General features: G+C 46.3%; 1 protein-coding gene across 1 annotated transcript in view; it reads left to right on the forward strand.

The window, feature by feature from the left end:
• The first annotated feature begins 4,150 nt into the window (after positions 1 to 4,150).
• The window catches only part of LOC110492713 (alpha-1,3-mannosyl-glycoprotein 4-beta-N-acetylglucosaminyltransferase C), a 42,564-nt gene continuing 30,498 nt past the window's right edge, over positions 4,151 to 16,216 (forward strand). Inside the window, exons 1-3 of the mRNA XM_036947841.2 lie at positions 4,151 to 4,609; positions 12,740 to 12,840; positions 13,805 to 13,925. Coding sequence (XP_036803736.2) covers positions 12,745 to 12,840; positions 13,805 to 13,925 — 217 coding nt within the window. The 5' untranslated portion in view covers positions 4,151 to 4,609; positions 12,740 to 12,744. The remainder of the gene's footprint in view (positions 4,610 to 12,739; positions 12,841 to 13,804; positions 13,926 to 16,216) is intronic.

Here is a 16,216-nt window from a genome sequence, read left to right on the forward strand (position 1 = left end):
AATAACAGAGTAGCAGCATAGAAGAGTGGGGGGGAGCATACTCCGAGCATGCACTGACCAACTGGCAAGTGTCTTCACTGACATTTTCAACCTCTCCCTGTCTGAGTCTGTAATACCAACATGTTTCAAGCAGACCACCATAGTGCCTGTGCCCAAGAACACTAAAGTAACCTGCCTAAATGGCTACCGACCCGTAGCACTCACATCTGTAGCCATGAAATGCTTTGAAAGGCTGGTCATGGCTCACATTAACACCATTATCCCAGAAACCCTAGACACACTCCAATTTGCATACCGCACCAACAGATCCTCAGATGATACAATCTTTATTGCACTCCAGACTGCCCTTTCAGACCTGGACAAAAGGAACACCTATGTGAGAATGCTGTTCATTGACTACAGCTCAGCGTTCAACACCATAGTACCCTCAAAGCTCATAACTAAGCCAAGGACCCTGGGACAAAACACCTCCCTCTGCAACTGGATTCTGAACTTCCTGACGGGGTGTAGTGGAGCAGGTTCAGAGCTGTATATAGTCTTCACATTGATTCTGTACTGGTACCCCCTGTATATAGCCTCCACATTGACTCTGTACCGGTACCCCCTGTATATAGTCTCCACATTGACTCTGTACCGGTACCCCCTGTAAATAGCCTCCACAATGACTCTATACCGGTACCCCCTGTATATAACCTCCACAATGACTCTATACCGGTAAACCCTGTATATAGCCTCCACATTGACTCTGTACTGGTACCCCCTGTATATAGCCTCCACATTGACTCTGTACCATAACACCCTGTATATAGCCTCCACATTGACTCTGTACCAGTACCCCCTGTATATAGCCTCCACATTGACTCTGTACCGGTACCCCCTGTATATAGCCTCCACATTGACTCTGTACCGGTACCCCCTGTATATAGCCTGCACATTGACTCTGTACTGGTACCCCCTGTATATAGTCTCCACATTGACTCTGTACCGGTACCCCCTGTATATAGTCTCCACATCGACTCTGTACCGGTACCCCCTGTATATAGCCTCCACATTGACTCTGTACCGGTACCCCCTGTATATAGCCTCCACATTGACTCTGTACTGGTACCCCCTGTATATAGCCTCCACATTGACTCTGTACTGGTACCCCCTGTATATAGCCTCCACATTGACTCTGTACCGGTACCCCCTGTATATAGCCTCCACATTGACTCTGTACCGGTACCCCCTGTATATAGCCTCCACATTGACTCTGTACCGGTACCCCCCTGTATATAGTCTCCACATTGACTCTGTACCGTAACACCCTGTATATAGTCTCCACATTGACTCTGTACCGTAACACCCTGTATATAGCCTCCACATTGACTCTGTACCGTTACCCCCTGTATATAGCCTCCACATTGACTCTGTACCGGTACCCCCTGTATATAGCCTCCACATTGACTCTGTACCGGTGCCCCCTGTATATAGCCTCCACATTGACTCTGTACCGTAATACCCTGTATATAGCCTCCACATTGACTCTGTACCGGTTCCCCTTGTATATAGCCTCCACATTGAATCTGTACCGGTACCCCCTGTATATAACCTCCACATTGACTCTGTACCGTAATACCCTGTATATAGCCTCCACATTGACTCTGTACCGGTTCCCCTTGTATATAGCCTCCACATTGACTCTTTACCGGTACCCCCTGTATATAGCCTCCACATTGACTCTGTACCGTAACACCCTGTATATAGTCTCCACATTGACTCTGTACCGGTTCCCCTTGTATATAGCCCCGCTATTGTTATTTACTGCTGATCTTTAATTATTTGTTATTCTTATCTCTTACTTTTTTCTTAATACTGCATTGTTGGTTAAGGGCCTGTAAGTAAGCATTTCACTGTCAGGTCTACTACACCTGTTGTATTCAATATTTCACTGTGAAATCTACTATACCTGTTGCATTCAGCATTTCACTGTCAGGTCTACTACACCTGTTGTATTCAATATTTCACTGTGAAGTCTACTACACCTGTTGTATTCAGCATTTCACTGTGAAGTCTACTACACCTGTTGTATTCAGCATGTCACTGTGAGGTCTACTACACCTGTTGTATTCAGCATTTCACTGTACGGTCTACTACACCTGTTGTATTCAGCATTTCACTAAGGTCTACTACACCTGTTGTATTCAGCATTTCACTGTGAGGTCTACTACACCTGTTGTATTCAATATTTCACTGTGAAGTCTACTACACCTGTTGTATTCAGCATTTCACTGTGAGGTCTACTACACCTGTTGTATTCAGCGTTTCACTAAGGTCTACTACACCTGTTGTATTCAGCATTTCACTGTGAGGTCTACTACACCTGTTGTATTCAGCATTTCACTGTGAGGTCTACTACACCTGTTGTATTCAGCATTTCACTAAGGTCTACTACACCTGTTGTATTCAGCATTTCACTGTAAGGTCTACTACACCTGTTGTATTTAGCATTTCACTGTGGGGTTTACTACACCTGTTGTATTCAGCATTTCACTGTAAGGTCTACTACACCTGTTGTATTCAGCATTTCACTGTAAGGTCTACTACACCTGTTGTATTCAGCATTTCACTGTAAGGTCTACTACACCTGATGTATTCAGCATTTCACTGTAAGGTCTACTACACCTGTTGTATTCAGCATTTCACTGTAATGTCTACTACACCTGTTGTATTCAGCATTTCACTGTAAGGTCTACTACACCTGTTGTATTCAGCATTTCACTGTAAGGTCTAATACAAATGTTGTATTCAGCATTTCACTGTGAGGTCTACTACACCTGTTGTATTCAGCATTTCACTGTAAGGTCTACTACACCTGTTGTATTCAGCATTTCACTGTAAGGTCTACTACACCTGTTGTATTCAGCATTTCACAGTAAGGTCTACACTTGTTGTATTCAGCATTTCACTGTGAGGTCTACTACACCTGCTGTATTCAGCATTTCACTGTGAGGTCTACTACACCTGTTGTATTCGGCATTTCACTGTAAGGTCTACTACACCTGTTGTATTCAGCATTTCACTGTAAGGTCTACTACACCTGTTGTATTCAGCATTTCACTGTAAGGTCTACTACACCTGTTGTATTCAGCATTTCACTGTAAGGTCTACTACACCTGTTGTATTCAGCATTTCACTGTAAGGTCTACTACACCTGTTGTATTCAACATTTCACTGTGAGGTCTACTACACCTGTTGTATTCAGCATTTCACTGTGAGGTCTACTACACCTGATGTATTCAGCATTTCCCTGTGAGGTCTACTACACCTGTTGTATTCAGCATTTCACTAAGGTCTACTACACCTGTTGTATTCAGCATTTCACTGTGAGGTCTACTACACCTGTTGTATTCAGCATTTCACTGTAAGGTCTACTACACCTGTTGTATTCAGCATTTCACTGTGAGGTCTACTACACCTGTTGTATTCAGCATTTCACTGTAAGGTCTACTACACCTGTTGTATTCAGCATTTCACTGTGAGGTCTACTACTGTTGTATTCAGCATTTCACTGTGAGGTCTACTACACCTGTTGTATTCAGAATTTCACTGTAAGGTCTACTACACCTGTTGTATTCAGCATTTCACTGTAAGGTCTACTACACCTGTTGTATTCAGCATTTCACTGTGAGGTCTACTACACCTGTTGTATTCAGCATTTCACTGTAAGGTCTACTACACCTGTTGTATTCAGCATTTCACTGTAAGGTCTACTACACCTGTTGTATTCAGCATTTCCCTGTGAGGTCTACTACACCTGTTGTGTTCAGCATTTCACTGTAAGGTCTACTACACCTGTTGTATTCAGCATTTCACTGGGGAGAATGGCTCATAATAATGTAGCAAATGTAATGGCATCAAACACCTTGAAACTATGTGTTTGATTTATTTGATACCATTCCACTAATTCAGCTCCAGTCATTACCATTCTAAAATTTGAATAGTCCTCCTAATTTCAAGTGTCAAAACAAGCAATTATAGTGTAGAAAATCATTGTACAGTCTAAACCACTGTGAAATATATTTTCCATAACCAAAAGTATAGTATTTTCAGCTCTTTGAATCTGGTGTACAAAACCGAAAGTAAAAGATAGGGGAAAATGCACATAATGCACATCTACAGCTTCGGCTTCTTAGACTTGCGTTCAACGAGAACGATAGATCTATAACACACATTTCTATGTGAATTTGGTCGTGTGGCCCAAAAAAGTGACATATTTCAAATGGTTAAAGTAAGGGTAGGTTTTGGGTATGAACGTCCCAGAGACCATTGATAGTACTAACCACCCACTCACACCAGGAAGTACCGGGAGATATGAACCACCACAGTACCATTTATATTGCGAAGGGACCGACTAACTAACAGCAGCACTTGCTCTCATACCGCCGTCTGAGGAGAGAGTATATTGATGCCGGTGATAGAACGCGAAAAACGTACCGAAAGTTTTTTTTAAATCTCTATTTTTTCTTCACAACCGTGTGTATAAAACACGTGAGTTTTGGTGTATTGGCCTGATGTGACAGCGGAGCTCCGTTCAGTGATTTAAAGACGTCACGCACACCGGCGACAGGTGGGTTTTAAACCAATCAATAACATGTAGTTCGTCTCATACTTAGTTTACCCATAATACTCACATTACAAACGAGTCTAGGCTACTGTTGATGTGCTAGCTAGACCATTAAACACCAGAAGGACCAAACTGGGGAGATTACAGCAACACTACTAGTTTATAGGCCTACTGTTAATCACAGGTCTGAACTCAGTGAAGGCTGAGACATTACAGTCTAGTTCTGAACACTGGGTGTTTTACATGTGTGTCCCAGATACACAATTAAAAGCTCAGATATGGGGCTTTTGTGATTTTCTGTCACTGATTTATTTATGATTTATTATTATTTAATGTCAAAAGTGGAATTGTGTTTTTAGAAATGTTTACACATTAATTCAAAAGGAAAAGCTGAAATGTCAAGAGTCAATAAGTATTCATCTCGTAATGAATAATGTGGAAATGGAAATTGAGCAAGTTGAGGTGACTGAACTGCTTGGAGTAACCCTGAATTGTAAACTATCATGGTCAAAACATATTGATACAACAGTAACTAAGATGGGGAGAAGTCTGTCTATAATAAAGCGATCCTCTGCCTTAGCAACAATATCAACAAGGCAGGTCCTACAGGCCCTAGTTTCTGCCTTCTTAACAACACTATCAACAAGGCAGGTCCTACAGGCCCTAGTTTCTACCCTCTTAGCGACACTATCAACAAGGCAGGTCCTACAGGCCCTAGTTTCTACCTTCTTAACAACACTATCAACAAGGCAGGTCCTGCAGGCCCTAGTTTCTACCTTCTTAACAACACTATCAACAAGGCAGGTCCTACAAGCCCTAGTTCCTACCTTCTTAACAACACTATCAACAAGGCAGGTCCTACAGGCCCTAGTTTCTACCCTCTTAACAACACTATCAACAAGGCAGGTCCTACAGGCCCTAGTTTCTACCCTCTTAACAACACTATTAACAAGGCAGGTTCTACAGGTTCTACAGGTCCTAGTTTCTACCCTCTTCTACCCTCTTAGCAACAATATCAACAAGGCAGGTCCTACAGGCCCTGGTTTTGTCTCACCTGTTCTACTGTTCAGTAGTGTAGTCAGGCCCTACAGGCCCTGGTTTTGTCTCACCTGTTCTACTGTTCATTAGTGTAGTCAGGTCCTACAGGCCCTGGTTTTATCTCACCTGTTCTACTGTTCAGTAGTGTAGTCAGGCCCTACAGGCCCTGGTTTTGTCTCACCTGTTCTACTGTTCATTAGTGTAGTCAGGTCCTACAGGCCCTGGTTTTGTCTCACCTGTTCTACTGTTCAGTAGTGTAGTCAGGTCCTACAGGCCCTGGTTTTATCTCACCTGTTACTTACAACTTACAACAAACTTACAAGCCCTGAACCAACAGTGCAGTTGAAGAAGAATAAAATATTTACCAAAATAAAAAGTAATAATGTAAAGTAACACAATAAGAATAACAGTGTGGAGGTTATATACAGGGGGTACCAGTATTGAGTCAATGTGGAGACTATATACAGGGGGTACCGGTACAGAGTTAATGTGGAGGCTATATACAGGGGGTACCGGTACAGAGTCAATGTGGAGGCTATATACAGGGGGTACCAGTACAGAGTCAATGTGGAGGCTATATACAGGGGGTACCGGTACAGAGTCAATGTGGAGGCTATATACAGGGGGTACTGGTACAGAGTCAATGTGGAGGCTATATACAGGGGGTACCGGTACAGAGTCAATGTGGAGGCTATATACAGGGGGTACCGGTACAGAGTCAATGTGGAGGCTATATACAGGGGGTACCGGTACAGAACCAATGTGGAGGCTATATACAGGGGGTACCGGTACAGAGTCAATGTGGAGGCTATATACAGGGGGTACCGGTACAGAGTCAATGTGGAGGTTATATACAGAGGGTACCGGTACAGAGTCAATGTGGAGGCTATATACAGGGGGTACCAATACAGAGTCAATGTGGAGGCTATATACAGGGTGTTACGGTACAGAGTCAATGTGGAGGCTATATACAGGGGGTACCGGTACAGAGTCAATGTGGAGGCTATATACAGGGGGTACCGGTTCAGAGTCAATGTGGAGACTATATACAGGGGGTACCAGTACAGAGTCAATGTGGAGGCTATATACAGGGGGTACCGGTACAGAGTCAATGTGGAAACTATATACAGGGGGCACCGGTACAGAGTCAAATTGGAGGCTATATGCTGGGGGCACCGGTACAGAGTCAATGTGGAGACTATATACAGGGGGTACCAGTACAGAGTCAATGTGGAGGCTATATACAGGGGGTACTGGTACAGAGTCAATGTGGAGGCTATATACAGGGGGTACCGGTACAGAGTCAATGTGGAGGTTAAATACAAGGGGTACCGGGACAGAGTCAATGTGGAGACTGTATACAGGGGGTACCAGTACAGAGTCAATGTGGAGGCTGTATACAGGGGGTACCGGTACAGAGTCAATTTGGAGGCTATATACAGGGGGTACCGGTACAGAGTCAATGTGGAGGCTATATACAGGGGGTACTGGTACAGAGTCAATGTGGAGGCTATATACAGGGGGTACCGGTACAGAGTCAATGTGGAGGCTATATAAAGGGGGTACCGGTACAGAGTCAATGTGGAGGTTATATACAGAGGGTACCGGTACAGAGTCAATGTGGAGGCTATATACAGGGGGTACCAATACAGAGTCAATGTGGAGGCTATATACAGGGTGTTACGGTACAGAGTCAATGTGGAGGCTATATACAGGGGGTACCGGTACAGAGTCAATGTGGAAACTATATACAGGGGGTACTGGTACAGAGTCAATGTGGAGGCTATATACAGGGGGGTACCAGTACAGAGTCAAATTGGAGGCTATATGCTGGGGGCACCGGTACAGAGTCAATGTGGAGACTGTATACAGGGGGTACCAGTACAGAGTCAATGTGGAGGCTGTATACAGGGGGTACTGGTACAGAGTCAATGTGGAGGCTATATACAGGGGGGTACCAGTACAGAGTCAATGTGGAGGCTATATACAGGGGGTACTGGTACAGAGTCAATGTGGAGGCTATATACAGGGGGTACCGGTACAGAGTCAATGTGGAGGTTAAATACAAGGGGTACCGGGACAGAGTCAATGTGGAGACTGTATACAGCGGGTACCAGTACAGAGTCAATGTGGAGGCTGTATACAGGGGGTACCGGTACAGAGTCAATGTGGAGGCTGTATACAGGGGGGTACCGGTACAGAGTCAATTTGGAGGCTATATACAGGGGGTACCGGTACAGAGTCAATGTGGAGGCTATATACAGGGGGTACTGGTACAGAGTCAATGTGGAGGCTATATACAGGGGGTACCGGTACAGAGTCAATGTGGAGGCTATATACAGGGGGTACCAGTACAGAGTCAATGTGGAGACTATATACAGGGGGTACCAGTACAGAGTCAATGTGGAGACTATATACAGGGGGTACCGGTACAGAGTCAATGTGGAGGCTGTATACAGGGGGTACCGGTACAGAGTCAATTTGGAGGCTATATACAGGGGGTACCGGGACAGAGTCAATGTGGAGACTATATACAGGGGGTACCAGTACATTGTCAATGTTGAGACTATATACAGGGGGTACCGGTACAGAGTCAATGTGGAGGCTATATACAGGGGGTACCGGTACAGAGTCAATTTGGAGGCTATATACAGGGGGTACCGGTACAGAGTCAATGTGGAGACTATATACAGGGGGTACCGGTACAGAGTCAATGTGGAGGCTATATACAGGGGGTACCGGTACAGAGTCAATGTGGAGGCTATATACAGGGGGTACTGGTACAGAGTCAATGTGGAGGCTATATACAGGGGGTACCGGTACAGAGTCAATGTGGAGGCTATATACAGGGGGTACCAGTACAGAGTCAATGTGGAGACTATATACAGGGGGTACCAGTACAGAGTCAATGTGGAGACTATATACAGGGGGTACCGGTACAGAGTCAATGTGGAGGCTGTATACAGGGGGTACCGGTACAGAGTCAATTTGGAGGCTATATACAGGGGGTACCGGGACAGAGTCAATGTGGAGACTATATACAGGGGGTACCAGTACATTGTCAATGTTGAGACTATATACAGGGGGTACCGGTACAGAGTCAATGTGGAGGCTATATACAGGGGGTACCGGTACAGAGTCAATTTGGAGGCTATATACAGGGGGTACCGGTACAGAGTCAATGTGGAGACTATATACAGGGGGTACCGGTACAGAGTCAATGTGGAGGCTATATACAGGGGGTACCGGTACAGAGTCAATGTGGAGGCTATATACAGGGGGTACCGGTACAGAGTCAATATGGAGACTATATACAGGGGGTACCGGTACAGAGTCAATGTGGAGGCTATATACAGGGGGTACCGGCACAGAGACAATGTGGAGGCTATATACAGGGTATTACGGTACAGAGTCAATGTGGAGGCTATATACAGGGGGTGCCGGTACAAAGTCAATGTGGAGGCTATATACAGGGGGTACCGGTACAGAGTCAATGTGGAGGCTATATACAGGGGGTACTGGTACAGAGTCGATGTGGAGGCTATATACAGGGGGTACCGGTACAGAGTCAATGTGGAGGCTATATACAGGGGGTACCAGTACAGAGTCAATGTGGAGACTATATACAGGGGGTACCAGTACAGAGTCAATGTGGAGACTATATACAGGGGGTACCGGTACAGAGTCAATGTGGAGGCTGTATACAGGGGGTACCGGTACAGAGTCAATTTGGAGGCTATATACAGGGGGTACCGGGACAGAGTCAATGTGGAGACTATATACAGGGGGTACCAGTACATTGTCAATGTTGAGACTATATACAGGGGGTACCGGTACAGAGTCAATGTGGAGGCTATATACAGGGGGTACCGGTACAGAGTCAATTTGGAGGCTATATACAGGGGGTACCGGTACAGAGTCAATGTGGAGACTATATACAGGGGGTACCGGTACAGAGTCAATGTGGAGGCTATATACAGGGGGTACCGGTACAGAGTCAATGTGGAGGCTATATACAGGGGGTACTGGTACAGAGTCAATGTGGAGGCTATATACAGGGGGTACCGGTACAGAGTCAATGTGGAGGCTATATACAGGGGGTACCAGTACAGAGTCAATGTGGAGACTATATACAGGGGGTACCAGTACAGAGTCAATGTGGAGACTATATACAGGGGGTACCGGTACAGAGTCAATGTGGAGGCTGTATACAGGGGGTACCGGTACAGAGTCAATTTGGAGGCTATATACAGGGGGTACCGGGACAGAGTCAATGTGGAGACTATATACAGGGGGTACCAGTACATTGTCAATGTTGAGACTATATACAGGGGGTACCGGTACAGAGTCAATGTGGAGGCTATATACAGGGGGTACCGGTACAGAGTCAATTTGGAGGCTATATACAGGGGGTACCGGTACAGAGTCAATGTGGAGACTATATACAGGGGGTACCGGTACAGAGTCAATGTGGAGGCTATATACAGGGGGTACCGGTACAGAGTCAATGTGGAGGCTATATACAGGGGGTACCGGTACAGAGTCAATATGGAGACTATATACAGGGGGTACCGGTACAGAGTCAATGTGGAGGCTATATACAGGGGGTACCGGCACAGAGACAATGTGGAGGCTATATACAGGGTATTACGGTACAGAGTCAATGTGGAGGCTATATACAGGGGGTGCCGGTACAAAGTCAATGTGGAGGCTATATACAGGGGGTACCGGTACAGAGTCAATGTGGAGGCTATATACAGGGGGTACTGGTACAGAGTCGATGTGGAGGCTATATACAGGGGGTACCAGTACAGAGTCAATGTGGAGGCTATATACAGGGGGTACCGGTACAGAGTCAATGTGGAGGCTATATACAGGGGGTACCGGTACAGAGTCAATGTGGAGGTTATATACAGGGGGTACTGGTACAGAGTCGATGTGGAGGCTATATACAGGGGGTACCAGTACAGAGTCAATGTGGAGGCTATATACAGGGGGTACTGGTACAGAGTCGATGTGGAGGCTATATACAGGGGCACCGGTACTGAGTCAGTTTGCAGGGGTACAGGCCAGTTGAGGTAATCTGTACATGTAGGTGGGAGTGAAGTGGGGGGGGGGGGTCAATGTAAATTGTCCGGTGGCGGTTTTTATGACTTGTTCAGTAGTCTAATGGCTTTGGAGTAGAAGCTGTTGAGGAGCCTTTTGGTCCTAGACTTGGCGCTCTGGTACAGCTGTGCGGTAGCAGAGAAAACAGTCTATACCTTGGCTACTGGAGTCTCTGACAATTTTATGGGCTACTCACTCACTTATGGTTCTGCCTACTCCTGATGATTCGTTTTTCAAATCATATGAGCAAAAAATATTTAGCTTTTTCTGGGACGCTAAACCAGAAAAAAGGAAAGTCTCTCTGAATAATAAATATAAATTGAGTGGGTTGAGATTATTAAATATAAAAACACTAAACCTCCCTCTAAAACTTCACTTATTCAACAGTATTATTTGAACCCTAAATGGTTCTCAAGTAGATTACTAAGAAAAGCTCATCCATTGTTTAAAAATTGTCTTTTTGTCTTTGTGCCGATTGCCATGTCTCATTTTCATTGTCAAAGTATCTCTGTTTTTCAAACAAGCATTGCAGAGCTGGATACAATTTTAATTTCATCCCCCTGAAAAGATGGAACAAATATTATGGCTTTTTGAAAAGGGTATTTGGTTTTTAAATGATATTGTAAAGTGGAATGGTAGAGTTATGTCCTTCATGGAGTTATCAGAATTGTTTGGGAAGGTCTGCTCAAACCAAGAGTACAACCAATTGATTACAGCATTACCGCAAAAATGGAGGAGGCAGGTGGCAGCGGGAGGAGGTAGGGAACTGCCTGTCTGTCTCTCTACTGCCTGTCCGACTCTCTACTTCCTGTCCGTCTCTCTACTGCCTGTGCGTCTCTCTACTGCCTGTCCGTCTCTCTACTGCCTGTCCGTCTCTCTACTGCCTGTCCGTCTCTCTACTGCCTGTCTGTCTCTCTACTGCCTGTCCGTCTCTCTACTGCCTGTCCGTCTCTCTACTGCCTGTCCGTCTCTCTACTGCCTGTCCGTCTCTCTACTGCCTGTCCGTCTCTCTACTGCCTGTCCGTCTCTCTACTGCCTGTCCGTCTCTCTACTGCCTGTGCGTCTCTCTACTGCCTGTGCGTCTCTCTACTGCCTGTCCGTCTCTCTACTGCCTGTCCGTCTCTCTACTGCCTGCCTTTCATCTCTACTGCCTGCCTTTCATCTCTACTGCCTGTCCGTCTCTCTACTGCCTGCCCGTCTCTCTACTACCTGTCCGTCTCTCTACTGCCTGTCAGTCTCTCTACTGCCTGCCTTTCATCTCTACTGCCTGTCCGTCTCTCTACTGCCTGTCCGTCTCTCTACTGCCTGTCCGTCTCTCTACTGCCTGTCCGTCTCTCTACTGCCTGTCCGTCTCTCTACTGCCTGTCCGTCTCTCTACTGCCTGTGCGTCTCTCTACTGCCTGTGCGTCTCTCTACTGCCTGTCCGTCTCTCTACTGCCTGCCTTTCATCTCTACTGCCTGCCTTTCATCTCTACTGCCTGTCCGTCTCTCTACTGCCTGCCCGTCTCTCTACTGCCTGTCCGTCTCTCTACTGCCTGTCCGTCTCTCTACTGCCTGTCCGTCTCTCTACTGCCTGTCCGTCTCTCTACTGCCTGTCCGTCTCTCTACTGCCTGTCAGTCTCTCTACTGCCTGTCAGTCTCTCTACTGCCTGTCAGTCTCTCTACTGCCTGCCTTTCATTTCTACTGCCTGTCCGTCTCTCTACTGCCTGCCTTTCATTTCTACTGCCTGTCCGTCTCTCTACTGCCTGCCTTTCATCTCTACTGCCTGTCCGTCTCTCTACTGCCTGTCCGTCTCTCTACTGCCTGTCCGTCTCTCTACTGCCTGTCCGTCTCTCTACTGCCTGTCCGTCTCTCTACTGCCTGTCCGTCTCTCTACTGCCTGCCTTTCATCTCTACTGCCTGTCTCTTTTCTACCTGTCTCCTGTCTCACTTCTACCTGTCTGTAAACACCTACTGAATAATTTCCTGATGTGCTGACTGTGTGTTAGGGGCGATGCGGTGGACCTATAAGAAGAGCGTTACCATGGGAGCAGTCTTCCTCCTCCTCGCCATCCTTTACTTCAGTCTCCCTCTGGACCTCAGGAGCACCGTGGGTACACACACACAATCACATGTTGGCAGTGGCAGTCATTTGCAAAGACACATTGAGGGTCAGGTTGAAATGGATTGAATCAGTGACGTGTGTGTGTGTGTGTGTGTGTGTGTGTGTGTGTGTGTGTGTGTGTGTGTGTGTGTGTGTGTGTGTGTGTGTGTGTGTGTGTGTGTGTGTGTGTGTGCGTGTGCGCTCAGACTAAGGCTGGGTGATAATAATACTGTAAATAAACTGTGTTTGTATAGCACAGTTAATACAAGAACCTTAACTCAAGGTTATGTATATCCACTACCTATCAAACGTTTGGGGTTACTTAGAAATGTGCTTGTCTTTTAACAACAATAGTACCTGCCATTTTGAGACTGTAATCGAACCCACAAATGCTGATGCTCCAGATACTCAACTAGTCTAAAGATGGCCAGGTTAATTGCTTCTTTAATCAGAACAACAGTTTTCAGCTGTGCTAACATAATTGCAAAAGGGTTTTCTAATGATCAACTAGCCTTTAAAATGATAAACTTGGATTAGCTAACACAACGTGCCATTGGAACACAGGAGTGATGGTTGCTGATAATGGGCCTATGTAGATATTCCATTAAAAATCAGCCGTTTCCAGCTATAATAGTCATTAACAACATTAACAATGTCTACACTTTATTTCTGATCAATTTGATGTTATTTTAATGGACAAAAAATTGCCTTTCATTTCAAAAACAAGGACATTTCTAAGTGACCCCAAACTGTTGAACGGTAGTGTATAATAATTAAACACGTTTATGGTAAGCTGACTAACTGATGGGCTCCAAGCCAAGCTGTTATCTACCGGGAAACCAGGCTGAATGCTGCTGAACCGCCCTGCCCTGCCATACATGGTCTCCATCCACTACAGAAAATCATTGTGTTGCTGTTCTTGCTGCTCCGTGCATTATGACGTGTGTGTGTGTGTGTGTGTGTGTTTCAGTGGGTGGAGGAGTGGCAGGTCCAGACTTTCTCCAGCGATGCATCGTGGATAGACAAGGGAGGGTACCTGCCGCTGAACGTCTCTTATCAACTACTGGCAGGAACACCTCCCACTGAACAGAGTAAACACACACACACCTCCCACTGAACAGAGGAACACACACACCTCCTACTGAACAGAAGAACACACACACACACACCTTCTGAACAGAGGAACACACACACACCTCCCCCTGAACAGAGTAAACACACACACCTCCCACTGAACAGAGTAACACACACACACACACCTCCTACTGAACAGAGTAACACACACACACACACACACCTTCTGAATAGAGGAACACACACACACACACCTACTGAACAGAGGAACACACACACACACACACCTTCTGAACAGAGGAACACACACACCACCCACTGAACAGAGGAACACACACACACACACCTCCCACTGAACAGAGGAACACACACACACCTCCCACTGAACAGAGTAAACACACACACACCTACTGAACAGAGTAACACACACACACCTCCTACTGAACAGAGGAACACACACACACCTCCCACTGAACAGAGTAACACACACACACACCTCCCACTGAACAGAGTAACACACACACACCTCCCACTGAACAGAGGAACACACACACCTCCCGCTGAACAGAGTAAACACACACACACCTACTGAACAGAGTAACACACACACACCTCCTACTGAACAGAGTAACACACACACACCTCCCACTGAACAGAGTAAACACACACACACCCACTGAACAGAGGAACACACACACACCTCCCACTGAACAGAGTAAACACACACACACACCTACTGAACAGAGGAACACACACACACCTCCCACTGAACAGAGTAAACACACACACCTCCCACTGAACAGAGTAAACACACACACACCTCCCACTGAACAGAGGAACACACACACCACCCACTGAACAGAGTAAACACACACACCTCCTACTGAACAGAGGAACACACACACACACACCACCCACTGAACAGAGGAACACACACACCTCCCACTGAACAGAGTAAACACACACACACCTCCCACTGAACAGAGTAAACACACACACTTCCCACTGAACAGAGTAAACACACACACACCACCCACTGAACAGAGGAACACACATACCTCCTACTGAACAGAGGAACACACACACACACACCACCCACTGAACAGAGGAACACACACACACCTCCTACTGAACAGAGTAACACACACACCTCCCACTGAACAGAGTAACACACACACCTCCCACTGAACAGAGTAACACACACACACCTACTGAACAGAGTAACATACACAATCATCTCCTTTGTCTTAGTCACATTGAGGGAGAGGTTGTTGTCCTGATACCACATAGCCAGGTCTCTGACCTCCTCCCAATAGGCTGTCTCATTGTTTACAGTGATCAGGCCTAACACTGTTGTGTCATCAGCAAACTTAATGATGGTGTTGGAGTCGTGCCTGACCTTGCAGTCATGAGTGAACAGGAAGTACAGGAGGGTACTAAGCACGTACCCCTGAGGGGCCACAGTGTTGAGGATCAGCATGGCAGACGTGGTGTTGCCTACCCTCACCACCTGGGGGCGGCCCGTCAGGAAGCCCAGGATCCAGTTGCAGAGAGAGGTGTTTAGTCCCAGGGTCCTTAGCTTAGTGATGAGCTTTGAGGGCACTATGGTGTTGAACGCTGAGCTGTAGTCAATGAACAGCAACTCACATAGGTGTTCCTTTTGTCCAGGTGGGAAAGGGAAGTGTGGAGAGCGATTGAGATTGCGTCATCTGTGGATCTGTTGGGGCGGTATGTGAATTGGAGTGGGTCTAGGGTGTCCGGGAGGATACTGTTGATGTGAGCCATGACCAGCCTTTCAAAGCACTTCATGGCTACAGACGTGAGTGCCACGGGGCGGTAATCATTTAGGCAGGTTACCTTCACTTCGTTGGGCACAGAGACTATGGTTGTCTGCTTGAAACATGTAGGTATTACAGACTGGGTCAGGGAGAGGTTGAAAATGTCAGTGAAGACACTTGACAGTTGCAAATGCTTTGAGTACATGTCCTGGAAATCCGTCTGGCCCCGCGGCTTTGTGAATGTTGACCTGTTTCAAGGTCTTGCTCACATCGGCTACCAAGAGCGTTATCACACAGTCGACTGGTACAGCTGGTGCTCTCATGCATGCTTCATTGTTGCTTGCCTCAAAGCAAGCATAAAATACATTTAGCTCGTCTGGTAGGCTCGCGTCACTGGACAGCTCTCCTCTGTGTTTCCCTTTGTAGTCCATAATAGTTTTCTAGCCCTGCCACATCCGACGAGCGTCAGAGCCGGTGTAGTAGGATTCAATCTTTAATCCTGTATTGACGCTTTGCTTGTTTGATGGTTC

Source organism: Oncorhynchus mykiss, chromosome 16 (assembly GCF_057628025.1).
Source record: "Oncorhynchus mykiss isolate SJ-2025 chromosome 16, ASM5762802v1, whole genome shotgun sequence".
NCBI classification, from domain to species: Eukaryota; Metazoa; Chordata; class Actinopteri; order Salmoniformes; family Salmonidae; genus Oncorhynchus; species Oncorhynchus mykiss.